Raw genomic sequence first — 27,571 nt, 5'->3', positions numbered from 1 at the left:
AGATCTGCTCTCATGTACTTTTGATGGATAATACGTGTAGTTGTGTAATTTCATACTGACATAATGCTTCTTGTTCTTTTCTTTCTTCTTCTATCCGTCATTTCTCCAGGCAAGTGGGAGTACAGGGTGCCGCGCTGACAGTCAACACAAACCCCAATGTCAATATCAAGTCCGAACCCGTCTCACCAAACCGTGACCGCAGCACTCCCAGCTCCACCAGTGGGGTGGCTGGAGTTGGAGTGGGCCAGAGTCAACTCCAGGGACAAGGTCTGGTGTCCATCGCCTACCCTGGTACTCTGCGTCTTGAAGCGGGAGGCCAAGGCCGCTCACCTGTTGACAGTCTCAGCAGCAACGGCAGCTCATATGAAGGCAGCGACCGAGACGATGGCACCCAGGGTCGAGGTGGGGGTCTGGATTATCACCACCAGGTCGGCGCCGGAGCCCAGCAGCCCACCATGGTCCTTCTGCGGCCCTCATCAGCAGAGCCTCAAGAACAGGATGGGACCAACGTCAAGAGAATGAGACTGGACACCTGGGTCACATAAACGGATCGATGGACAGATGGAGGATGGAGATGTGTACTTGTGGATTGTGTACATGCCCCACCAGCTCCAGCAGCCCCAATATCCACATTGCATACGCACAGACAAAATCCACCCACCACCAACCCAGTAACCTGCTGTCTACACAGTAAACCTCACATGGATACATACACAACACAAGCATGCTAACATACTCGCACATGTGGACACTCACTCGTATGGCAATGTGCAGTCACGTTTGAACTGTAATGTATTCTCACTGACATACACCAAACCCAACAAGACCAGGAATTATTTATCAAAAAAAAAAAGACCATGCTGCACATCATTCAGCTGGATTCGGATAGAAGTGAATGAGTTTGTAATCAGGCTGCGGTGGTTAGGAACTGTGGCCTGATTAAATTTGGCCACATGGACTTCTTGACAGTTTCTGGAAACGCAGACAAGCCAAACTTGGTTTCCCAGCATGCCCCTGCCATGATTCACGGCTGGTGGCAATCTCTCACCTTCATATCTTTACTGTCTGGTAGGTTTTGATCAAATATGACAGCGCTGTATTAAAACGGTGCCACCAACGAGTCCACATCGATGTACACATCCGCCCATCCACAGTTGTATTGCTATCACTCTAGATTTTTGTTTGTTTTCTAAGAGGAGCAGCTCTGCTCTTTTTTTTTTTCTTCTTCTTCTTCTTTCTTTTCTTTTTTTTAAAGCGTGGAGTTTTGTCCCTCTGTCTTGACTGTTGACATTTAGAGTTTGGATTCATTTTGAATATGAAGACACTAAAAGAATAACTTGCCTCCCTTCTCAGTCAAGTCGGCGGCTCCATCAACATGGCCGGCATTGGGTCCTGTACAAGAATGGCAACCACCAGGGGTCTTTATTTAATCAGAACCATGCAGGCCAGCTGTAAAACGAGGAACGTGATTTGTTGCCGAGGTAAAAGACTGCTTTTCTTTGAATCAGGGACGAGCTGCCACAGCTCAACGACACATGACGCAGATTCTCCTCGTTTCGCCCACATCGTGTCAACTACAGATGCTGAGAAAGGTGTGTGTTTGGTTTGTTTGTGTGCGTGTGTGTGTGTGTGTATACGGGTTTGTTACCTCAACTGGTTGTTTTCTTTTTTGCTTTTTTTTTTTTTTTTTTAAACCAAGTGAATTTGGATAAATCTTCACTTTCAATTTCATCCTTGAACACACACCTGCAACGCACACAGGTGAAATTATTTTTGTGAGCAATTCATGTTTTGAATAGATAGCTGATGTTCAAAGAGGAGAATCGTGAGGTACCATGTATATAAGCAATCTGTAACCTTTGTGGCTTTTGTGTGACAGGGATAAGGTTTTTTTTTCTTTTGAAGGTTAAAAAAAAAAATCATATTCAAGTATATATTTAAACAGCTTCAGGCGGTAGCAAGGGCAGCTCTGCATTTGGGGCAAGAGACTAGACCAGACGACAGGGATTGTATATATAAACTATATATTCGGCAGGATATCCCTTAAGGAAGTGGAAAAAAACAAAAACAAACAAACATTGATTCTCAGTGGATCTGTCTCTTTTATATTATTATTATTATTATTTATGTGTGTATATAAAGTGTAATATGTGGACGAGCCCAGAGAGGGTGTTGTAGAGGCAGGAAGGGAAGACGTAGCCGTGGTGACTCGGACTGTTTAGAGTGAGCAATGATTAGGACTCTGTCGCTGATGGAGGGCACTTTACCTTAACTCCCACCTCTGACACGCACGCACAGCGCACACACACTAGAGTTAGACTGATGTATTTGGCTGGATAACAACCTAAAAATGGCAGGTACATGTAACATATTGCAATTTTTATTTATTTCTCAAAATTCTCTTTTGATGTAGTTTAATTTAAGTAATTTACAAGCTACAGTAAGGGTCTCAGTGTGGTTGCCTAATTGGAGCAATTTAATTAATTAAATTAATAATTCAGTAATTGCAAGATTCAATATATTAAGTTAATAGATTGAAGCAGTTTTTTAAATGAGACTTGTTATTCCCATTTCCAGCTCCAGATTTTCAAACTTAAAGTTTATCAGGGTAGCTTTGCATGACTCACAGTTCAAATAAATCCTTGTATATCTTTTTTGCAGACCCTCAGTTTATCAACTCTGTGAAAGCAGTCTCCCCTCTCCCTTTAAGCCAACTACTTTTTCTTTTCTATTTGCCTGCCCCTCACAAGAAAAAGACTTGGAATAGCAGGTAGGTGGCCATGGCCAGTGCTTTGTGTCTCAAATGACTGCTGCAACTGGCTTTGTAAAGAACCAAGAGTAGAAAACAAAAATCGAACATTTAGGGCTGAAAGGATCGGATATGTTTAGTGTGAGCTGCATACGTTGGATAGAAAGCAAGGAAAAGGATCATAAGTCCAATTTAAGGAGTTGTTTACATTTTTTTTTCAAACAAAAGAGTTATGTTGTATAAAAATTGGAACAGAAATTTTCTTATAGCTGTGTAGCACTGTCTACATCAAATTCAGTTACTAATTGTAAATCTTTCAAAGTCATTGCTGATGTAGTTTCATCTTTCAAATGAATCTTTTATGGAAGCATTTATTTGAAACCTGCTAAAAACTAAAGATTAGTAAAAACAAAAAACAAAAAAAATGCCATTCCTATTGTATCATTTAGCTAAATTAAACTTTACTGGAATTTTTCCTCGTGCAGCGACTGCCAAATATTGGGTATTTTGTGCAACTTGATGCAAAAGATTATTATCCGCTACCACCATATCAGTCAAACTCTAGAATAAATACATATAGATAGTTTATGATTAAGCAAGCCAAGGATTTCCCTGATCCCTCTTTTTTTTTTTTTTTTTTTTTCTCCTTTTAGAGGTTTACCTTCTCCTCCAATTAAAAGCCATGTTTCTATATTTAAAGGATCTCTCCTTCGCCTGTCACTGGTTGGCTGCAGTTTTATATTATGGAGAGTTTAAGAAGACTATGAAGGAAAAGAGAAGTGAAGGATGTAATTTTTCTACTCTATAAAGGTGGCAACGGTTGATTTAGGTTTTTCTTTTTAAACATGGTGGTCAAAAGTGCAAATTCATGTATTTATTTTTCCTAAAAGCACTCTCAGCCTCCGTCCATTTGCTTGTTAAAAGCACTGGCGTTTGGGTGTCGTTCGTCGCTAAGCCGGAGGTTTCAGAATGACTCTTGATCTTTTAATGACTACCTCCCAAATCCAACGCAGACTTGTCGACTTTAGGTTTTACCGCATCCAGCCACCACATCCTTCTCATGGGCAGGCCCTCGTCACCTCTCTCTCACCCCTGTCACTCACTTGGTTTTTTGTTTTTTTTTTCCCCTCCTCTCTGGAAGCTTAATCTTACACCCAGACAAACAAACACACGCACACATTTCATTACACACTCCTCTTCTGTTTACTCCGTCCAGATAGCGGGTGTCAGCGCTGAATTGACAAGTCAAATTATTTTGGGGTCATTTCCATGAGAAACACAACCACCACCAACCCCCCCTCCCAACTCTATTCGACTTGCAGCTTCATCTCACACACTACTGCCATCATCCGCCCTTCAGTTCATCAGTGATTTCTCATTTCCTTTTTCTCCGTCTGTCACTCACTCACCCCCCCCCCCACACACACACACACACACACACACACACACATTCATCTTCTGTGACAAGTCTGAGTGTCAATATTGCTTTTCTGAGTGCTTGGCAGAGTTAACATAAATCCCCAGAGTGTAAACACTTTGACTGTTAAGACTGTTGTGCCCTGAGCTTCGAACAAAAAAAGAAAAAAAAGAAACAAAAAAAGTTTTTATGTTTCGTCCAAGAAATGAGATTGTTTGTGAGCAGGCAGGTGAGAGCCCTTGTGAAGCCCTAACATGTTCTTTAGAACAACACTAGGGGTCGCTGTAATCACACAACAGACAATCGTGCTGAGAAGCCGTTCTAAGAACTTGCATCCCCCCCTGAAAGAGAGATATATGCTCCTGTACAATGATGTTTAGAAGTCTCACTCACTTTCCAGTGTTAATTTGTGCTGGTGACAGTCTGTTTTTAATTGTTCTCTGACAATTGATATTATTGTTATTATTATTCTTATCATCATTACCACAGCCACACTGATAGTAGCTGTCATGATGATATAGGTTTCTGCATTTTCTTTTCTTTTTTTTTGTTGTTGTTTTTTGTTTTTGTTTTTTTGTGTAGGTTAGACCTCTTGTTTTCTTTGGAATTTTATTTTATTATATAAGAATATTCTATAAATATATTTTTGTTTTCATTTTTTGGGATTTTTCTTTCTTCTTCAACAAGGGTGTTACTAATGTTGCACGATTTTTATGACATGTAACAAGGAACACACGAGTAGTGATATTAGTTTCCACGTGTGGCTGTGGATGGAATCGCTGATTGAGTCGACAAATCGCTTCAATGCTGCAAAACTTTGAGTCCAATGTACAAACCTCTGAGTCTAAAGGGGGTGGGGCAGCGTGACACGTCTAACTTATTTCTGACCAGACACAATTATGTCAATGCATGGGCGTTCAAAACAACAGAAGTGTGAATCATGTTATAGGAAATAAAATGTAATATTGACACAAAAACACATCACACAGGATTACATAAAAAAAAAAAGTGAAATTAAAGAAAAAAAAGTTTAAATAAATTATAGCTAATATATTGTGTTCGGCTAGTCTGCTTTTTTGTTGTAAAGATAATTTTGTTTTTGTTTTTGGAGAATGATATACAATTTGTGTATATTTTCATAAATAAAGTATGCACTGATATGTTATTACAAATTCTATACTGCTTTTACAAAAAAAAGTGTTTGTTATTGTACCAAAGTATCCATTGGTCCCCTCTTACCCTCCCCTTTTTGCGTATGTTTTACCGTATTTTATATATTAAATAGACAAGTTGACCTACAGAAAAAAGTTTGAGTTTGTGTAACTTATTTGGACTCCTTTTTTTTAGTCTGATTTGATGCATCGTGGTGTTGCCACCACTAGAGGGCACCAGAGTGTTTGGTATTAGTGTTTGTCTCCAGTTTTCAGAGGCTTAAAAGTAACAGGACAGACCAATATGATTTTAAATATATGGAGTGATTTTAACACTTGGATGAAACTTCTTTGTTATCAGTGACTGATTAAGTGTAGATGTCTGCATAGCAATGGCTGTAATACCTAAACAGTTAATGCAACAGTTTTGTTAAAACCTGTTAAATTAAAGCTACAAGTCTGTGTTTCAGACACATCTTAAGTTCTCATTTTAAAAACAATGTGACAGTATACAGAGTGCGTGTCATTCTCAAAATACTTATGGACTTACAGTACTGTACAAAAGTTAGAAAAAATACAAGAGTATTTGAGTCTGGGGAAGCTAAATATAGAGAAATGAGGGGTGGCCTGAGAGTTTTGCACAGTGCTGTAACTGCCACTAAGTGCAGAGCAATAAAATGTGATGTGTGACTGCTCCACAAAGGAAAAATATTCACAGCTTTTGTGGGGTTTTTCCACATTTGAACCCAATGATAAAGGAAAGATTAAGCTAAATGTTTCAGAAAGTTTCTTTTATTTATATTGAGCCATCTGAGACTAATCGCATATATACATGAATAGAAAACCTACTCTGTCTTCCTCCCAGAGTCCAAAGACATCCATGTTAAGTTAATTAGTGATTTTAAATAGGCTGTATGTGTGAATGAGAGCCTCAATGGTTGACTGTCTCTCTGTGTTAACCCTGTGATAGACTGGTGATCTGTCCGAGCTGTACCCCACCTCTTGCCCTATGACAGCTGGGACAGGCCCTAGCTCAGCCATAATCCTGAATTAGATAAGCGGAAGAAGATGGATGGATGGTGCTTAAGAACAATTTGGCAGGGTGGTTTCCTGCTCCCTGTTGATTCCAGTCTAGTGTTTAAAGTGAAGTCATCTGTTTCCAAGAAAAGTGGCACAATACACTAAACACTGAGCTGAAGTTTTTAACCATTAAATATAAGAAGCAGCCTGCCTAGTGGATGCAATCTACTTCTAAAGAGGGTTTTAAAAATATGTTAGTACATTTGAACTTACTTGACTTTCTAAAACAACATGCTGATTTCCTGGAGTTAAATCGCAAGAAAACAATTTGTCCAATTATCTTAATATAACAAGCAATTATTCCTTCATCTCAACATATGTCTCAAAATCAAAGATAATTGCTTTGTGATGATGGGTAAACAAAGCTTTACAGTATGTGGTATCAAAGGATAATTATTTGGCGATTACAGGAAAAACAATGTATGACAACTTTAATGAGCTTCAGAAACACAAGAGAAATAATTAGACGCACACCTTCCCAAGCTCATTCTACCTGCCAGTGTGTTAAAGTCTATTTTTATTTCGCAGCCTACAAACTGAGAGTGCAGCAGAGTGATTTTCAAAAGTGCGATTGGAAGTACATCTTGAAGATGTGATGAGCGTATAAAATTATATTTGAAACAAATGCCAGAAATTAACAATACAGCTAAATAAATGTTTCTACACATGTCTATATTATCCATAGTCAGCTGTTGCTTTGCACATATATATCCCACAGTTAACAATTTGTGTTAACATCTGTATCTGGAAAGCAATAATGCTACTTGGTGGCGCCATACTGTATGGATTCACACATTCGCCTAACAAAAACACACCTGCTTCAGTCTCAAGAGGAGATCCAATTCCCTTGGGGATTGTGTCAGGAAAGGCATCTGGCATAAAAATCTGCCAGGTCAAATATGTGGAGCTACTTTCGATGAATAGCAGCATCTTACACAGCTGCTTTCAGGAGCATTTGCATGTAGCTATGTAACTGTAGATCACAATGTGCCCACGAATTCAAATGATTTCAACGTGAAAACATGCCAACATGAACTTTTTTCTGAGTATTTTCTTTTCAAGAAATAAACCTGAGGGATAAATGACGCAATCGCAGAAGTGCCAAAACCTGTAGTTCCTCACTCGAAAAGCCTGAGTGTTCTACACTTTGAAGAAATCCAGTCTGCACAGGTCTGCACAACAGATCGCTACATTCCCTGGACACTTTATGAGGTACACATTGCTAATAATGGGATGGATTCTCTTTTGCTTTTAGAATTCCTTTAATTATTTGTGGCATAGATTCAACAAGGTGATTTTAGTTCACATTAACATGAAATCATCAAAAATTTGTACCAAGCAAAGTGTTAAAGAAACTATGCCAGTATTTAATATTGCTGCTATATAGTACCATGCTTGTACAAACCAAGTAAATGTGTATTTTATAAACCCCAATATGGATATTTCTCTCTCTCTTTTTAAATATGTTTTTTAAAATGTTTCTTTATGTGAATGTACAGTACAGCCCAACAATCCTGGTAATATCTCGGGGTACACTATCAAGCACTAAAGTGATAAAGAGGAAGATCACAGCCTGCTTTTTCTGTCAGGGGGTAGAGTAGTGATGTCTGTAATTAGTCGTAGCATTCCTTTTTTCTTACGAATGGGCTTCAGGACAAAAAGACATTTAAATAGTTGGTTGGGTATGTGAGACAAAAAGGGGATACCCACACAATTGCTCAACCAACCCAACTCAGGACTGCTTGAACTGACCGCAGGCTGTCATCTGGCACGTTCAGCTGGCTTGTCCACTGCAATGATCAGGTGCATGTCTCAGATAGACTCATATTCTCCTGGCTCAAGAGGCTGCTAATAATAACCACACACGCCCTCAGACAGATCAGTCAAAAGTCATATTGGACAGTCCAGGCATTGTCTGCGAGACATACCACCCCACTTCCTACTGCTGAGTCATGAAGGCAGCCATTTTCTGACTGTAATCATGTCTTTCTAGAGCTTACTGTTCACTGTGTGATTTGAATATGTATAGTAAAAAAAACTATACGTGGGATTTTTAAATTTTGTGTTCAGAGTGTAATTTGAGGTTGATCAGAAAATGAGAAGTGAAAGAATTATGACTCAGCTTCTTCCCCTTTACCTCTTATATGTGTCTCTGTGTTTATGGGAGTGGACTGTCGGGCAGCTAAAGTCTAACTTCATTTCTGCGCACTAACTGAATTACTGTGTGGACATCTGGCAGAAACACACAAAGCTATATCAATAGAGGAACTGAACCACCTCTCCTCTGCCTACGCCTCATTCACCTAACGCTGAACTGGACATAAAATATTATAATATCTAATAATAAACTCATAGAAACATGAAATGAATATGGAGATATGGATGTAATTTGTAGGACTGTATAATTCTTGTATATATGTATAATATCAGATGAGATCACATTAAATGGTTTCTGAAGCATTTAATATAATTTTATTAAAAAGTGAATGGACATTTGAATCTGTCATTTTGTGAAGACTACAATAGCTTCTACTACTATTCAACCAGCTGAATATGAACTCAGAACTACAGGTCACAACTTTTGCTAATATTGTTCTCGTGGAGGATTAGAGCTTTGATTCCTGTGTCATTCCTGCAGTCTCATTCATCCTAGATTATTAAAGCAACTTGCAGCTGTCATCAGCAGATTGCACAGCGCGGTGCAACTTCTGTTCTATTTTAACACTGCCTGGAGCCTGATGGTTTGATAGGTAGGATATGATAGTGATATAATATGCTCAAGAGTCTTTAAGCCTTGTCCACACAGAGATAGATGCTTCTGTTTAGGCAGGACAGAGCAGGGTTGAGATGCATATGGAATATTTGTTTTAGAGGAACAAGGTGGAGAAAATGAAAAACAAGTGTAATACTTAGAGGAGATAAAGAATAGATCATTGGAGTGCAACAAGAACCTAATGACTTACTAATAATATTGGCTTTAGAGGGTCTTATGAGTTAGTCAATGTAACAAAACATAGAAAGTTAACATAGTGTGCATGGTCTAATCTCCAGAAGTGTAACAAGAAGTAGCAGCACAATACTGACCACACCCAGCTAAAAACATTCAACTTGAGTTTGCATTTTGGGTTTAAGGAGTTGGTTTGCATGACTTTAGCTTGTATAAGTGGGGTAGGTTTACCTCAGGTGGTGGAGCAGGTCATCTACTAAAGGTTGGTAGTTTGATCCCTGGCTGCTCCATTCTGCTCTCCAATGAGGCAAATTGTGTAAAGAGCCTTGAGTGCTCAGAGTATAAACATGTTATATAACATCATATATAAGAATTAGTCCATTTACCATTTAAATTTTGCATACAGGCATTGTTGTATATGTTAATTAACAGGAAGTTCATGCTGGAACTCATCTCTGCTGACGGTAACATGATTTTGTTGTTTATTCAGTTGTCGGGTTTTAAGCTTGTCAGAGACGTGTGGGGATTTGTGTTTTAAGCGTTTAGTTTATGTTTTATGTGATGATCAGGTAAGACTAATTGCAAGCAAATTAGCTTTGGTTTCTAAATTATTGTAGCACATTAATAAATTACAGTTATGAGGTCAGTGGCCTGAGTGTTAACAGGACAAATATTTCTTTAGTTTGTGACAATAAAAAAAACAACTGCGTAGAGAAAGTGTTTAAAATGTAAAGTGGGTGAGAGATTCTCTGTTGAGAATCTGAACCAGCAGTTTCACCTTTTTCATTGTTTTATGATAATTAATTCAGCACTGAATAACACAGCAAGACATCTCACAACTGAGCAAGATTCAGTGCTTATATTTATGGTCCCCAGAGGAAAAAAAACTATTCATTGATATTATTGATGACATCCTTTGATACTATGCAAGTTAACGCTCTGTGCACATCACCATTTTCCATTTGGGGGATTGATTAAGGATAAAATTAAAGATAGCATAGTTCAATATCTAATAGCAATATTAAATTGATTGTTTGAATTTGAAAAGCAAATTTATGACCTCAGAAAACAGACACTTGAATTTCTTTGGCTTGTGTCTCATGCATTTATTTTAAAGACAGCTGCATGTGACACAATGGATGAGTGTTGATTTATCTCTTGCTGGACTTTAACATTGGCACCATCTGTTTACTTAGGCTATATGGCTCATATGTCCATGATGTCTTTCATGATGTAAAGGTGGTCTGAAGTGGGAGAAACCTCTTCCTTCTCAGTCTGGCTCTGTAGCTGGCTCCTCCATTATTCATACCAATCAAGAGTAAATCAATGGAGATGGATGGTGGTTAGCAGATGACAACTGGGGCACATGTGTGCAAGTACTACCACAAAGAGTTCAATTCTCTTATAATGGATTTGTAGAAACACACCTCCCCCATGTTAATCAACAGTGACCAATAATCAATAATTGGTCACAGCTGGACCTTTGGTTACCAGTGTTGAAACTAACAAAGAATTTCACTCAAATTGTATGTATTCCTTTAAGGTAGTTGCCCTTTAGAGAATAAAATTATGGCAGAAATCCAGAGAAAGTACCTGTGGTTCAGTTTGCAAGAAACTGGAACACAGCACAAATTAAACCCACCACAACTGGCTCTAAAAGTATTTTGTGTTTCTTATGGTCTGCGGGGTACCCAAACATGTTGTAGTTGTGCTGATAACTTACCTCAAACACAACAATACTTCATTAGTAGCCCAGATTGTGATCACTAGGGAGCTTGTTAGTCAAAACTTGGAATGGAGTATACACATGTTGTTGACAGTATGTTTAACCCTCAGCAACAAGGTTTTTCTATGTTAAGCTGCCAAGGAATATAATGATTCATGCTGCCATCAAAAGACAAATCCAACCACGAAGATGAATAGTGGTCACCGCTGATTTGTGCCAAGTTTCTTCAAATCTGAAAACAGAGACAGGCTTACTTTAACTACACAGACATTTGCATATGTGCAATGTCAAAATTTAAAAAGGGGAGATACCAATATGTCACATTTTAATTATTAAACATAATGTGGTTTGTAGTTATCAAATAGCAAAAACTATATGCTATGTGAATAGCTTTGTAACAGATCTCAAATAATGAAATAGTGAAATAAGTGAAATTAATGCACAGATGGGACACAAGCCCAAATCAACTCCATTTAGCGAATGTCTCAGCTTATGTGTAGTTGCTCTTGCTGTTCTCCTCTTAACAGATTAATACATTTCTTCTAGTTTTATTTAGTGACTGAAGAGAGAATGTCTTTGGTAGAACAGCTCTATTGATGGGTGGAGAATAGGAGCATGCCAGACAGCTGCTGTAATGCCATTCCAGCTCTTCAGCTTTGTCATCCTGAATACAACCGTCCGCAGTTTCCTTCCTAACTGAATCTCCCATTGGGCAGATATGGGCAGTGAGGAGGCGAGCACCCACTGAAATAGCCATCATTGTTCGGTAAACTGACTAATGAAAGACATGAGGGGGGTAGGGGGAGTGGGGGCGGGGTTGTGAAGGAGAGGAGATGAGGTCATACATTGTTCTCTTTCGTACTTTTCCCCTGGTCGCCTCATGGGATGGCTGCATGCTTGCGGAGAGCCTCGGTGGTGCTTTGTTGTCTCGCCTGCTTCGAGGTCAGTGAAAACTGGGCTGTTGCCAAGTCCAGGCACATACGAGCTTTACTCCCTTCTTCTATGCAAACCCCAAAGGAAATGGAGATGGATGTTGCTGGAAGGTGGCAAGCAGCTGCTTTTCTTGACCTTCTCTTAAGAATACAGCTGTACTCTAAAGGAAAAGTTCAGCACTTTTGAGAGGCTTGTCTCATTCACATCAAACAGCTTTTTGTTTGATCTGATTTAAACCCAAATAAAATCTACTGGTCATTTATTTGTTATTAAAAGCTTAATTTCTCATGTTGGATTCTAGCTTACAGGAAGATTTTATACATATTCAACTAAACATGTGACAACCAAAAGAGAGCTGAACACTGTCCCTGTCGTTCTATAACGAGTAAAAAAAGACAGGCATGTAAAATGAAATGTTATTGTTCTAAAGCAATAATTTGGCTTTCAAGGTTCTGTAAAAATGTGTAAAAAGTTAATAAATTCAGGTGCTAACTGAGTTGTGTGGAAAAGGCTACCGGTAATAAGATGTTAATAATGTTTACCAAAAACAAACTTGACCATTAAAATATTTCAGTTTAGCTTTAACCTTTACTAGTGATAAGTAGGAGTATATTTACACCAGTAAAAAATGTCATTGTGATGTGGAATTAAATGCATGGATGAGGGGCACTGTGCAAGCAAATAAGTTCAAAAAGACAACAAGACAGAATGTCTAGAAGCTATTGTTTATTTTGGAACTGGAACTGTACCGTAGTGTATTATATATTTTCATGAATGGAAAAACCTTTATTCTTTGAGATCAGCCAAATACAAACACAACTATCTGCTTATCTAAACTGATTTATGCCATTTTACCACCAGTTATTCATTTTACATGTGTAAAACATGCACCAAGTCAACTCTGGTCTAGTTAAATGAAATAACTCACTAACAGAAACACTAGCTGCCTGTCGTTTCTTTGAATAGTAGCTCGACAAGTAATTCTACCCTTCTGCTATTATTGATTCCCACTAGTCAGTACAATCAGATTAGCAAACAATCAATAAATGCTTTGACTTTCAAATGACATTCTTTGTTCTTTCATCGTGCCGTTCCCTCATGCAAAAGCCCCCAATCTTTTTCCACAGCATGCACACTAATTGACTGAAACCTTTAAACAATTAGGAATGAGGAAAACGTGAAACACAGCAAATGCTCAGTATGTTTGTAGACAGAATTGGCACATTGGTGGTTAGCGTCACTAAGGAGCGCACCAAGGCACAACTTTGGTTTTAAAGAAAACACACTTTTGACTAACACTACATCTAAAACTTCACACAATTTTATGCTGGTTCCTCTCCAGATGACCACAATTCAGCTTCAGCTTCAGACTCCTCAGAATGAACCAACTCCCCCTCGCTAACATTTCTACCCAACACCTGCTTCACTTGTTTATCCATTTGTTCGTGCTCGCTCTTAGTAGTGAGCGCTGACTCAATATCCACCCTGGACTTGCCGTTAAAGGCATTCTGGTTTTTTGTAATCTCCCAGACTAGGTTGTCAACAAATCCCAGATTCTCATTAGTTTGCTCAGCTGCTTCATTGCAGGCATCAGCTGGTTCACCGGTGGCACCGCTCTCTAAGGAGGACACCCAGAAGTCACTCTTTATGCCAGAGGAAAAGAGACCATTGAGCCCATTGTTTGCTGGATCATTTGCCTTAAAAATACCATTTTCATCAGCTGTACTTTCATTGGGAATCTCAAGGGGCTCCTCCTGGTGTATAACATCACCCTCGTTTGTGGTTTCTGGCACTTTTTGACATTTATCATCATATTCAATCTCATCCCTGGCTTCAGAATCCTCTCTTGGGTCTCCTAGAACTTCCCATTCAGCTTCAGGAAGCTCCTGGCAATCTTTATCACTCTCATCTTGTTCTTGAGACTGACCGATAACTTCAAGAGGGAAAGCATCTTTTACCTCATCCTGAGCTGCCATATCCTGCACATTTTCCTCATCTGTTGTCACGAGTAACACAGAATTTGGATCCACTGAGTTGTTGATTTCTTCCATCTCAGGACTGCTCATAAATTTGCTAAATCCAGACTGATCTTCTGCTATATCAGCATGCGTCACCATGGACACATTAGGCCCACCCTCTTCTTCTCTTTTCTCTGGGGTATCTTTCACTTCTTGATCTTCATAGTGGATGTCCTCTACATCCACAGTGTCTATGTGATGCGTCATATCCGCCAAATCACTGACACTTGGGTTTTCAGAAGTTTGATCTATAATTGTAGTGGAAGATACAAGTTCATGGTTCACCTTTGTTCCAGTCTCACAGTAAGACATGTCTTCTTCTTCCTCTGTTATCTCACGGTCAGACTCGTCATTCGTGTATAGCAGTTGGTCGCCGTCTTGCTGCTGCGCAAAGTGAGCACTATAGCTGTCTGTGCACAGATTTTCTAATTCCTGCTCCACAAGTTTGTCCGTTTCCAACTCTTCGTCATAGGCTACATTTGCAGGTACCATGTGTTCTGTTAGTTCTTCAGTTTCTTCATCTGAATGTCCCTCACGGCCATCTCTGATCCCTTCTTCTGCACTTTCTTTATCATTCACCTGGATAACGCGCTCACTTACAGTTGTACCGTCATCATCATCCCCATCTTTGATATGAGTGTAACTCAGATTATATTCATCATCCATTGTTTCTCCCTCAACTTCTTCACACAGATCTTCCATTGTTCCAAATTTCTTTGCCTTGCTTTCACTCCACGTTCCAGTTCCTGTCTCTCCGATCTTTTTTTCCTGCTCACCTTCACTGGACTCACTCTCATCCATGTGTGACGCCTGAGTGTTGGCATCAGTCTCATCGCTTTTGTATCGGATCAGAGGACGAGTATCAGCCAGAGTGTTATCCTGAGCATAACTGTCACCCTCCACCTCAGTCTTCCAAGACATGGAAACATTTTGAGAGTCTTCATCATCATCATCTCCTTCATTATCAGGAAGTGGAACGAGTTCTTGCTCTAATGCATGCTCTTGGTCATCTGCTTGCTTGTCAATCAGGGAAGAAGTCATAATGTTGCCTTGCTGTACAACTGTAGCAAAATCCTGCATAATGCTTCCTTTCTGCTCATTCACTTGTTCTCTTGCTGATATGTCCTCCTCTGGTTCAGCATGTTGTCCTTTTACTTCATCATTTGCAATGCAATCGTCTTTCTTTACATCAGTCTTCCTCTCTATTACACTATCCCATGTATCCATCTCTTCTCCATCAGGGTATAATTTATCTTCGACATCCATTTGGTTTGTCTCTATCATAGAACAACTTATTTCTTGTTTTATTTCAGTTGGATCGACATCATTTGTAACATTTTCATCTAAATTTTTATCAACAGCTTGGTTAAAAACGCATTGAGATTCTGGGCTGCTAGGCCTGGATTCGGGTGTCGGTTCGAGCACTGCCTCTGTTTCAGAATCTGAACTCTCTTCTTGAATATGCCCTGTATCTTTGCCTGTACACACTTCCCTTACACATGCATCAAGTGGATCCTGTTGCTTATATTGCTCTTCAGCTTCCCCTAACAAAGCTACATCCTCATCAGACTCATCTGGGAAACTGCTGGGCTCTTCTTTCAAATTTGCATGATATGGTGTATATCTGGGTGCTGTAAACTGGTGACGGCCAACTTCATCATTAAAGGATTGCTCAGTGCTGAGGGTAGATTCAACCTGACAACTGACAACTGACTCAACAATTGGCCTTTCATCAGAGCATTTAACATCAACATCGTTCCAGTCTGCTTCCTCGTCCCCTGATGGTGCTTTAGCATTAGTTTCTGGCTCATTAGGAGGCGACAAAGGCTCAGCATACGTGACTTTTTCACAAACTTCCTGTGGTCTGAAATTTTCAACAGCTCCATCCTGCATTATTTTTGGATAAGGGGTTTCCCATGTTTCTGCCTTTCTTGCATCAGGACATTTCTCTGAAGTCTTTGGTGTTTCATTTGACATTACAGGTTTTCTACTTAAAAATAGAGTGGTAGACATTACTGTTGGTTCTGCTATGCTGCGAATTGATGAGAGAGAAGTGGTTTTGCGGTTAGCAGACAGCTGAGTCTGGTAATTCTTTTTAACCCCTTGAGAACTGAAAACTGCATCTGTGGAAGACAAGAGCGCAGCTCATGAATACACAATGACCTTAGCTACTGTAATAATAATGATGTACAACAATCATTTCAACACGTGTCATTTAAATGTTACTAACCTAATCCTTTAATCCTGACAGTTTTTCTACATGCTGAGGTATCTCCACAAAACATTAGTCAGTGTGTGTACTGTTCTGAGGAAAACTGGCATCTACAATGCGTCATTAAATGTGTATTGTGTGTTGTCAACCGGGTTTGGACACTAATGGGGAGATATTGATCGCAGTTTCCTTTCTCTGCTGTCTAAGTTACTGGAAAGCAAAGCCATATGGCTCAATAACCTTTGGGGACTGTCATAGCTGGCTTGCATTACAAGACCCAAAGTGCCTACCTCAGCCCTTTTAGTCAAGCCCCCCCCCCCACCAGCACCAGTCTCCAGTGAGACTAACGCGATTACAACTGAATCAAACATGTCTCCCTCTCTGAGGAGCCTTTACTTAGAATAATTTCAGCTATACTTTGAGAAAGGATGAGTTTTAAAGTAGTAAGAAGAGTGGACAAAAGCAAGAGGATTAATGTGACATGCTGTGGTTCTAAACAAGCCAGAGGTAAAATCCGTGGTGATGATGCTGCGGATGTGTTAATACAGTTTACTTTAATTACCTGTGATGGAAATGTTTCTTGGCTGATTTAACACAGACACGTCTCCCCTCAGGCTTTCACCATCCAGCAAAGCTCTGTGGAGATGGACAACAAGACACAATTACGTCCTGAGGTTCCCGGATAAGATTTGGAGGATGCAAACATGATGCTGCACATTGAGCTGTGGGTGGGAAGAGGAGCGAAGGGAGACTCTAGCTGTTCTCAAGCAGAAAGAAAAGACTGAGGTCTGTTGTTATGGTAATGAAGGAAAGGCAGTGCCATTGAGGAGCCATCTGCAGTGCACAAACCTCCTCACATACACAACAACAGGGGGGACTCTCATGAACACACATACGATGACAGCAGATTTTACAAGCAGCCCATGCAGCACTAATACAACTGTTTCCATTCTCATGTTTGGATCACTGTTGTTTCCATTCCAACACATACTTAAATAATTAGCTCTATTACAAAATAATTTCTTCTTTTTGGCATAGAATCACAATTGAACATGGTATAAATGACATTCAGATTTGTCCTCTAGTAATGTCCTTTCTTCATCTGCTCCCCTACGCTGTAATTCTAGACTCCCATAGCTGAGAAATTGGTAGCTTCTCACTACAGGGTGAGGGTCAATATTTTGAGGGTGGGGTGGGGATGTGGGCTATAGAGCTTCATAATGGATAAGTTACTCAGTTCAAGGCAACAGAGGCTGCTGCTTCAAAGAAATGACCTTCCAGACAGGCTGCTCCCTCCGCGGGCATCTTTTCCTTTGTCAGTTTCTTTAACTACTGGAAGAGACAACATATACCCTGTTACTGAGCTTCTAAGTGGGTTAAATCAATCATGCAACTCATAGTTTACATGGTAAACTGAGCTAATAGCTAAGCTGTATGCATGTGGAGTTTGAGTCAGTTTGCAATTCAAAACCTATTTAAGTAAATCTTTAAATCATATTTTTTCCACGTCAGTTTGGTTCATTCTTAGTTTTGCAGGAAAGCAAAAACACTAATTGTTTTGTGCATTAATAACCAATTTACAGACAAAGACTCTTTCTGAAAACTGATTTTGGAAATATGATAATTTAGCCATTTAGTGAGATTCTTCGAACACCTATCAAAAACACATGAAGCTGCACTTGCCTCTAAGCAAGTCAAAATCAACTGCAAGGTGCAGCCCCAACTGTCTGACATCAAGCAGCTCAGTGTTTCAGATCACCCTACCTGGTGAAGCAATATAGTTTTTACATTGCACTGTAAAGCACTGATGCTATATAACAGCAACCTGGATACGGGACGTCTAAGTCAATGCACAGGCCGACTTCTTTAAATAGAAAACGTATGCAGATCAGTCTAATGTTTCATTTTAAATCACAAAGAGCATGAAGCATCTTCAGCCACAGATAATACAGAAGAAAGGGGGGGCTGGCAGACACAGCATTAGACAGTCTCTTTATTAATAAATAAAACAGAAGACCTTCTGCAAACTGTGTGAACCTCATGCAATAGTGGCATTGCGAAATCAGGTAGTACTGCTAATGAAATAATGACTCACAATAAATTTGACAGAGATAAATATGATAATTTTGTAACCACTAATCTTATATTCTGTTACTGAAGCACACAAGACAAACTTTATTTCACTTTGAAAGATACTCCATGTGCAAAGTAACCCATTTTTTTTGATACATTACACACTCGTGAAAAAAATAGTAAAAAAAATTCTAAGGTAAAGTACACTTTAGCTTCTACTTCTTCTATCAGGTAGAAAAATAAGTGTTAAGGGTGCTTTAGAATTGACAGTGCAACAGGCAGTTCAGTGTACCTGTATGTTGCTACTTCGAGACCTAGAGACATTTTCAGCTGCGTCAGGCCTCGGTTCTCCATTATGATATGATCGATCTGTTGACCAAGCTCATGCTTCTCCACCTCTAAGGACTCCAAGTGCTCCTGCCAAAACAGGAAGCAGAAGAGGAAAAGGAAGAGGTTAAAAAAAGCATTGGAAAAGAATTCAGTGTTGTGCTATATTAAGCAGGAATAAATCTCCTTGTTCTTTTGCTTGTTATATGTGGTGGGTTGTTTACAGGCTTTTATTATTACTGCATCTAAGTTATTCAACCTGTTTTACTTATCACACTAGAGTGCTTTTAGATTTACACACTGTTACAAGCGATATAACTGCCTGCTAGTGATCTGGGACCTCAGTGGGAGAAAAAAAATGCCATAAAAAGTATTTAGTGTGGGTGCTTCACCCCTCAGACCTAACTGTGACCCAGAACTAATCCCATCAACCCCAGCCTATAAATATGTAGCCCCCAGTTGCTTTCATAACCAAATGTGTTCATTTCATCAGCATATTAAATGTGGATGCCAAGGGAGCAAAATCCCTTGGGGGGGAGAGGACTCATAAATGCTTCCAAAAGCCTTTAGTGGAGCTTCTTGCGTATTTTGCTGGAGGCCTTGAATATTTCCAGGAAAATCTATATTCAAATAAAATGTATCTAGTATTCTTGTTCTTTTTACTGAGTATTTGATCTCTTAGGACATGGCTAGTCAAATGTAGTGACAGTAGATATCCACAGACTCTATTTTGTCCAGCTGTCACGAGTCACATGTTCAAATTCCACTGTGCTTTGTCCATTTGTTATCTTACACTGTGACATTAACCACAATGACTTATTGCATATTTCACAACCAACACCCAATGATTTTGTTGGCATTCTTTTCCAACCAGTCAGAAGTTGCCTAATGTGTGAATATGCGGAACAATTTTCAGTTTCAAAGGGTAATAATTGGATTGAATATCATGTACATTCAACTATTGCAACTGTTGTAATAACTGTTGCATCCCAACATGTATGGATTGTTTCACTCACCTGGAGCTGCTGCATCTCTTGGCTGTATTTGTCTGTCTGCTGGGCAACAGTTTTCTCCAGATGCTGTCTGATTTCCTGAGCTGAGATGATCTCCTTCTCCAGGGTTTGGAGCTTCAGCTGGCTCTCACGTTTCTCCTGGCCCACTTGGGTCAAACGGCTCCTGGCCTGGTTAAGTGACTCCTCTAACCGAGTCAGCTGGTCCTGATAAGCATCTGCTGCCTCCTGCCATGCTGTGGTGGCACTCTGAGAGTATTCATGCCCCAGCTGAAGGAGATTCGGTGTATGGTTGCCCTTTTGAGAAAATGTGTAAGATAATGTAGCTCTAGAATGGGTCAGTGTGGCTTCCAGGTGGGCTACATCCTCCCCATGTGTTTGGATCAGGAGTCTCATCTCATGCTCCAGCTGGTTGACTTTCTCTCTAAGCCAAATCTGTGCCCTCTGTTCCTCCTCCAACTCCTTCCTGCTTTGCTCCAGCTTTGTCTTGGCCTTCACTTTTTCTTCAGCCTCCCTCTGTCTCCACAAGTCCAGCGCTTGAAGTTCCTCAGTCAACTTGCCAACTTCCAGCTCTGTGAGGACCCTATCTCTCCAGACTGCATCTACTTCCAGTCTTGCCTGCCGCAACTCTTCCTCCAGGCCTCTTCTGCGTGTCAAAGCACCTTGATTATTGTGTCTCATAGCTTGTATCTCCTTTGCAAGCAGCATGTTTTCCTCCTCTAGGAGTTTAACTCGGTTCAGGTAGGTCCCGAGTCGTCGATTTAGGTTCAGCATCTGCTGCTTCTCTTCACCCAGGTGGTTGGTGTGGGTGGTCCTTTGTAAACTGTGGCGCTCCATGTCAGTGTTAAAAATAAGAGATATGAAAAACTGAAGCCTCACTCAAAGGTATGCTGATTAGAAATTGGCAACTGACTATATCCCTGTATCCAGGCCTGAGACAGCGTGAGAGTGAGGCTTCTAGGAGACCCCTGAAATGTGACTGTCTGCAAGAGGGTTTCCTTTCATACTAGGCTTAATGAAGGGGCCGGGCACATGGACAAAAGGGGAGGGGGGTGGAGAGGGAGGAGACTCAAGGCTGGAAAGGGAGAGGAGGGGAGGGGAGAGGAGAGGAAGATGGATGGAGTGACTAAGTGGGATGAAGGAAAGCAGATATGAAATGAGATAGAGGGTTGGAGTAGCAGGGGTGGATATAGCAGTGAAAGGGCAGAGAGAGAAGCAGTGATCTAATTTATAAAATTAACTCTTTCACCACTGGCACTTTTTTCCAGCTGAATTTGAGCTGAGCCATGGAACCTTCCATACTTCCCTCTCCTCTGTATCCCACTTTATCAGGAATTTAAACCTTTAAAGGACTCAGTGTCAATACGTTTTTAGTTTAGACTTCACAGTATTAAGCAGACTGAAACAAGTGATCTTGAAAACCCTAACCAACAGTTAATACACATTTTTCTTTAAATAAATCTGACTAAATTCACAGTGACGTATATGAATCGTTAACCCTGATAATGCAAAAATAATATGAGCTTATGAAATCCATAACCTTATTATGGAACAAGGAAGATCAAAGATAAAATGTGTGTGTAAGCAAAAGTTGAATCAAGCTTTGGTTTGGTAACTATGAACTTCTACAGCTACAAAATAGTGAGAGCCTGTCACCATCTACAAGAAATCATAATTAGGCCGATGCCAGAAAAAAATTTCTTGGGCCGAACCACAGGAAGAAACATATAGTCTATGGGCCAAGTTGGAAATAAATCTACTAATAACAGCACAGAGGGACGATAAATTGAATTGTTTTGCTTCACAGTTTATATAAAATCAAAATTTTAAGTCTAAGGTACACATTAGGTATCTGTTCACAACATATTCACCGCTCACAGTAATAGTATTATCTTTTCATCACACTGTAAAGTGTTTGAGGTTCTTCCAGCCAGACATGTATGCAAATTACATTTAAAGCCAAAAGCAGAAGTTGGTGTTACAAACAGACTTAACATAACTCAGGAAAAAACAACTTCTCTCATGTATGCCCTGTGGTTCAAATACAATACTCTTCTCTGTCTACGAGTCACAAAAAACCAAACAGAAAGACTGTAAGGATGGCAGAGGACGAGGTTAACTACTCATCAGTTGTATTTAAACCTAGCCAACAACAAAGATCAGAAGGTAAGTTAAGCCTTTCAAATGCACTGCGTAAAGAAAAAGAGATTCATAAACTCAGAGTACTTGTGTAGTCTTTTCAGTATAATGGATGTGAAGACACACACTATTATTTTCACTTCCTGTTTAAGCAACCTGCACCGAAGAATACAATGTGACCAAAAAATGAAAAAAGATTTCAGAAGAATGTAATGAAGCATATTTAAAGGTTTTTAAGGCAGTTGATCCTTTCTTCCTCTTAGGCAATAGTTATAAGACAGGGGGGAAAACATGGATGAAAGATACTGTAATGTTAAGTCCAAATAATGAAATAAGCATTAGAATGTCCTGTTATTTGATAACTTGTGATTACTAATTCATTTTTAAACCTTTCAGTTAAAAAGGAGGAAACAGTGTATGATGAAGTAAAGGTGCAAAATAAGGCAACAGAACAAACTCCTGTCACAAATGGTGAGTAGTCAAATGAAAAACGTGAAAGCATTTCTTCTTTTTCCCCCGCCTGGTTCTTTTGCCATCAGAATTGTTGTCTAAAGGCCAAGAAAGATGCCCAATGGATTCACTCTACCAAGTGGACCATCCCGGCCTTGCCATATTGGTCCATTTGAAAAGAAAGAAAAAGCAAAAGAAAAAGAGATTAATCAACTCAGGGTATTTATGTAATATTTTCAGTATAATGGATGTGAAGACACACACTAATATTTTCACTTCCTGTTTAAGCAACCTGCACCGAAGAATACAATGTGACCAAAAAATGAAAAAAGATTTCAGAAGAATGTAATGAAGCATATTTAAAGGTTTTTAAGGCAGTTGATCCTTTCTTCCTCTTAGGCAATAGTTATAAGACAGGGGGGAAAACATGGATGAAAGATACTGTAATGTTAAGTCCAAATAATGAAATAAGCATTAGAATGTCCTGTTATTTGATAACTTGTGATTACTAATTCATTTTTAAACCTTTCAGTTAAAAAGGAAGGAAAACATTGTATGATGAAGTAAAGGTGCAAAATAAGGCAACAGAACAAACTCCTGTCACAAATGGTGAGTAGTCAAATGAAAACCCATGCAACTGAAAACATTTCTTTTGCAATATTTTATTTTAATTTTCCAATATAGAAAACCCCATCAACAAACAAATAAATACAGCTCAGGTGCTAAGGCAGGGCAAGAAGACAAGCAATAGCACAGTAATAATAAAAACTACCAGTATCCAGAGTAAATCAAATATCATGCATTTGTAACAAACAGAGAAACCACAGCGCCATGACACATGTTCATATAACCAGGGCTTTCCCAAGGTAATTAAAAAACAGAGTCCAGGATTTTGAGAAAACATTTACTGCAGAAGTTTGTAGGTATCGAATATTTTCCATTTGTATGACTGATAGCATGTAATTGAGCCAGACATTGAAGGAGGGAGGAACATCAGACTTCCATTCCTTTGGGATAAGTCTTTTCGCAACCATCATTCCAAGATCGACTGGTACCCGCGTAGTTGCAGGAATAGTTCTGGAATGTATGCAACCAAAAACTGCAAGACAAAGATTCCGTAAGCTTTAGAGTACCAATCAAATAAGCTTGACCAGAAATTAGTTAATGAGGGACAATGCCATAAAGCATGAGCCAGTATTCTATCTGATATTTTACATCTGTCACATATGGGGGAAGTTGAAGAATACATTTTGTGTAGTCGAACCTTGGAGTAGTGTAGCTGATGGACAACTTTAAGTTGTATTAATTGATGTCTACTGTTAAAAGGGCAGGAATTAATTTTGGATAAGCACTTGTCCCACATTGATTCCAATATTTCTATACCCAGTTCATCCCTCCAAGCGTCTCTTACCCTCGTAATCCACGCCTCAACACTGTCATCAAACAAATGTACAATTGTAGAAATCAGATGTTTGGAATAAGGAGGGCTCAGGAGCACATTAAAAAAGTTGTGTTAAGTTGGACAAAATGCCTAAGCTGATTAAATGATGGGAATGTCTGGTGCCAGAAGGTCAGCACTTGTACATTTGAAGCCCAATAATAATGTTTGAATATTGGTAAACTCAGACCTCCCTTCAATTTGGATTTATGTAGATGTAGTTTTGAGATTCTAGGATTCTTGTTGTTACATATGTAAGAAGTGATAATCAAGTCCAACTCCTTAAAGAATGAGGAAGTGTCAGCCTATTTGTCTGACAAACTTGAGATTTTGAGTTAGCATTAAGTGCTTATGAAGTGCATTATTAAAAGCTAACTATTCTGTTTTTAAAGTCTAAAAACAAGTGCTTTTAACAGTTTGATTGCCTCATATGAATTACAGAAAATTTTCTAGATAGCCTCATCAAAACCTTTGCGATTTGTATTTTTCTGCTGTGAGACAGTGAGACAAAAGGAAACAAAACAAAACCAAATTGTAACTTTGAATAAAACTTATAAAACTTATAAAACTTAAAATTATTCAGAAAGCTAAACTTATATATTTCTATCTGTTGTTTAGCTTCTGCAGAATTCTTGCCCGACAAGAAATCAAACCGGAGATGTCGCCACTATCAGCAGTTGGCTTGTTGTTTGGGCACGCTTTGTATAATTTTGGCATTGGGCATCATAGCAGTCAGTGTCTACCGTAAGTATGAAAACATTCATACAATAGTCACACTTATGGTACTTTCTCTTTCTGATTTTGCAGATCTGTTAGCAAGAAATTTCACAGAAAATTATGCTAAACAATATTTTACAATTTATGTTTCATTTAATTCAATTTAATGTTTCAAAATGTATCTAAAGATACAATTATCCCAAACAAAGCTGTTATTTGACATTGGAAATGTTCTATAGTAACATAATTGGTTTTAAGGTGAGGTGATACACAAGGAAATACAACAGCAGTCATAGGGGAAGTCTTTATGCTGTAACTGGTGACACAACCAATGTAGCTGTGGACTCTGCATTTAAAAAATGAATTCCCAACAAAAATGCATTTTATACTTTTTATTATCTGAGTGGATTTAATTCATACTAAAAGATTTAAATAAATCTAAAAAAGACTAAACTAAAAACGTTTAATTAGAACAGAAGAGGAAATACTTTAAACAGTAGTAAAATGATAATAAATGAATAAATAAATAAATTGAGATCCACCATATTCTAAAAAACTAATTTTAATTTTGCAGATGTCACATTAATTTATGAGACTGATGAAACTGAGCTGAACCAACTGAAAGAAAACCAAACAACTTTAAATGCTGTCAATCATAACCTGACAAAACTCAACAACCAACTCAGCTCAGACAATGAAGACTTGAAGAGGAACCAAAGCAAGCTCACACTCCAGATGAACAACCTGACTCAAGTCTTTAATGTCTTAGATAAAGAGGTGACAAACCTGACTGCAGAAAACCAGAAACTTAAAGGGAAAAATGAGGAGCTGAAGACTCAGAATGAGGACCTGGAGGCAGAGAAGAAAAACCTAACAGAACAAACGCAACAGATGACGACACCATGGGATGAGCTCAATGTTAGTCGAGCTCAGTGGAGCATTGATGCCTACTGTCCCCGAGAAAATAACAGTATGTTCCAATTACATTACCTACAATAATACCAAATTTAACAGCAATATGCAGTGATGTTTATTAATTGATCTCCATCTTTGCAGACAGAAAGTGTAACGCTTGTCAGAAGGGCTGGGAATTAAATTCCAGCTGCTATGCAACTAATAATACTGACCAAGGTGAATGGAAAACCTGGGAAGAAGCTCGAAAAGACTGCAGAGGAAAGATTTCAGATTTGGCTGTTGCAATTAATGAAGAAGAAATGGTAATGACAGCACAGAGAGACTCTTTATTACAGACTTAGTTAAATAGATCTGAACTCAGTCAGCGGTTTAAGCAAAGTATTTAAATATCTCTGATCATTTCCCCTCTGTTCTCAGAAAATTATTCGTGAAAAGAGTTGGAAAAATAATGAAAACAAAGGATACTGGATTGGCCTGAGAGTTGAAGATGGGAAATGGAAGTGGCTGGATGGAAGGAATCTGACTAATAAGTAAGAGACAATTAAAATATTTGCCAAATTTGGAATAAATTAGTTACAATGTACAAGTGTCCATCAACCTTGAGCAAATTTGTTACTTTCCTCAGCTCCTGGATCGACCAGTCATCTCCTTCTGATGGTCACTGTGCAATCTCTCTCCAAAACCAAGGATTTAAATCAGTCAGCTGTGATGAGAAGAACCAATGGATCTGCAAGAAGAAAGCTTTGTCTGTTTGAATGCTGCAAAGTAAATACTTCAGAAGACTACTGGATATTCAGAAACTACTATATTAATATTGATGTTAATATCAATAAAAAAAATTAATGTAATTTATAAATAGAATATTAAAATGTGAAGACTGATTTATGATTTTTGTATAGTTTTAATGCCAAGACAATCTTGCGGGTCCTTGTTTTCAGTTACCGTCTGTAACCTTGTTAAAATGTGCTTGATTCCTAAAATTAATTCTGAAAAACGAGTTGACGTTTTACCGAAGCACATCTGATCTATTAAAAGCCTGGAGGTTATAAATAAATGGTTTAACATGTGACCCATCTGCAATTGAGCAGGTAACAACCCAGAACCAAAGAACCAAGGTCACCCACAGTAATAACAGACACAAGCATTGATTCAATAAATGTCCTCACATCTAACCAAACACAATATCATACCTCTCACTGTATCATACACATGCCTGTATGTGTAGACTAGGCTCAAGAAAGTGAGATAGGATGGGAATAATGGAAATTCTTTTCAAACATAAAATCATAGAAAAAATATTGTTTATTGAGGTGCATGTGAATTTACTATGTTTTTTTATAGAAAAAAAGAGCAGCCACCTCCAGTGTCTAATTTAATCTCTCCAAAAGTTGATTCTGTTCATCTCGACAAATTTAATCTAATCTAATCTAATTCCTTGAATTATAGTTTTATGAATTCTTTTCTTCCATTGCAGTGTTTGTTTTTGCAGCTGACAAAACAGCAGCAACTGAACATGTTAACATGTGAATTCAATTAATGCTAAGAGGAATTAAAGCACTTTTGAAAGCATACGAGGGTCCAAACCAGTTAAGGTAGATGAGTGATTCCAAAAAGTGTGGGCCGGGGCCCCTTGGTGGGCTTCCAAAGTACTGCAGATGGGCCACAGTAAAAAAAGAAATTCAGTTTGAAATAACTCACAAGCATGTACAGTTATAGATTTATATACATTTATTTATTTATGTAAAAGTAAATTAAAACTGCTAATATCAGGTGTTTGGTTTATGATGTTACTCATTATTCTGACCTAAATTTAATGTTCTTTCATTGAAGTTTGTGTGATATGGCTAGATAACATTAACAACTGATAACCAACAGCCTGTGTTGTTTATGTTTTTGAATAAACTTTTCAGGAAAATACATCACTTTCTTTCTTTTGATTAGAATGAAGATTTAAGATTTGGGTGGGCTGCTGGTATTTATGGTTTTTAAGTGGGCTGCACTAGGTTTAGGTTTGGTTTGTTGCTGGCATCTTGAGATCTTAAGTGACTTGATTATTGGTTGCAACCTGCCCCTTTCTATTGTGGAAAACAAGAATTTTCTGCACTTTCTGACAGTAGTTGACAGAAAATACAGTCCGGTATGTTGCAGAACAATTACATCAAAAACAGAGAACCTCGCTGCTGAGAGACGTTCAATGTTAAAAACTCAGTTGAGCGAGACCGATCATGTTTCAGTCACTGTGGACATTTGGTCGGACCGAAGGATGAGG

At 38.8% G+C, this 27,571-nt stretch overlaps 3 protein-coding genes across 15 annotated transcripts in view; 2 read left to right on the top strand and 1 right to left on the bottom strand.

Annotated features, from left to right (window-relative positions):
- The window catches only part of mef2d (myocyte enhancer factor 2d), a 99,456-nt gene extending 95,105 nt beyond the window's left edge, over positions 1 to 4,351 (top strand). For all 12 annotated transcript variants that reach the window (XM_005944351.3, XM_005944352.3, XM_005944349.3 and 9 more), the window contains one exon: positions 110 to 4,351. In XM_005944351.3, coding sequence (XP_005944413.1) covers positions 110 to 545 — 436 coding nt within the window. In that variant the 3' untranslated portion in view covers positions 546 to 4,351. The remainder of the gene's footprint in view (positions 1 to 109) is intronic.
- Positions 4,352 to 12,712: 8,361 nt separating this feature from the next.
- Positions 12,713 to 20,662, bottom strand: nes (nestin). The gene is made up of 4 exons (XM_005944348.3): positions 19,650 to 20,662; positions 18,599 to 18,723; positions 16,796 to 16,869; positions 12,713 to 16,144 (listed from the first exon to the last, which is right to left on the bottom strand). The coding sequence occupies exons 1-4, from the start codon at positions 20,478 to 20,480 to the stop codon at positions 13,326 to 13,328; spliced, it is 3,849 nt and encodes a 1,282-aa protein (XP_005944410.1). The 5' UTR covers positions 20,481 to 20,662; the 3' UTR covers positions 12,713 to 13,325.
- Positions 20,663 to 21,604: 942 nt separating this feature from the next.
- On the top strand, positions 21,605 to 27,224 carry LOC102289268 (asialoglycoprotein receptor 1-like). 2 transcript variants are annotated; one of them, XM_042228806.1, is made up of 7 exons: positions 21,605 to 21,809; positions 22,179 to 22,253; positions 24,298 to 24,414; positions 24,962 to 25,357; positions 25,444 to 25,604; positions 25,720 to 25,832; positions 25,928 to 27,224. In XM_042228806.1, exons 1-7 carry the CDS (start codon positions 21,743 to 21,745, stop codon positions 26,055 to 26,057), a joined length of 1,059 nt encoding a protein of 352 aa, XP_042084740.1. In that variant the 5' UTR covers positions 21,605 to 21,742; the 3' UTR covers positions 26,058 to 27,224. The 2 variants fall into 2 exon arrangements, with proteins under 2 accessions (XP_042084740.1, XP_042084739.1); XM_042228805.1 differs by having other exon boundaries at positions 24,289 to 24,414.
- Positions 27,225 to 27,571: the final 347 nt, after the last annotated feature.

The sequence above is a fragment of the Haplochromis burtoni genome, unplaced genomic scaffold (assembly GCF_018398535.1).
Source record: "Haplochromis burtoni strain Fernald_Lab_line unplaced genomic scaffold, NCSU_Asbu1 Contig_352, whole genome shotgun sequence".
Classification (NCBI taxonomy): Eukaryota; Metazoa; Chordata; class Actinopteri; order Cichliformes; family Cichlidae; genus Haplochromis; species Haplochromis burtoni.
The sequence above is the reverse complement of the archived record's forward strand: the minus strand, read 5'-3'. Positions and strand labels throughout refer to the sequence as shown.

Excerpts from the sequence above, each read along its gene's own strand:
- nes (XM_005944348.3), bottom strand. The coding sequence starts at position 20,480 with ATGGAGCGCCACAGTTTACAAAGGACCACCCACACCAACCACCTGGGT. Across the intron at positions 18,724-19,649 it reads AAGAGATGCAGCAGCTCCAG|GAGCACTTGGAGTCCTTAGA; the intron begins GTGAGTGAAACA and ends CTGTTTTGGCAG. Across the intron at positions 16,145-16,795 it reads AAGAAACATTTCCATCACAG|ATGCAGTTTTCAGTTCTCAA; the intron begins GTAATTAAAGTA and ends TGTCTTCCACAG.
- LOC102289268 (XM_042228805.1), top strand. The coding sequence starts at position 21,743 with ATGGCAGAGGACGAGGTTAACTACTCATCAGTTGTATTTAAACCTAGC. Across the intron at positions 22,254-24,288 it reads ACAAACTCCTGTCACAAATG|CTTCTGCAGAATTCTTGCCC; the intron begins GTGAGTAGTCAA and ends TCTGTTGTTTAG. Across the intron at positions 25,605-25,719 it reads CAATTAATGAAGAAGAAATG|AAAATTATTCGTGAAAAGAG; the intron begins GTAATGACAGCA and ends CTCTGTTCTCAG.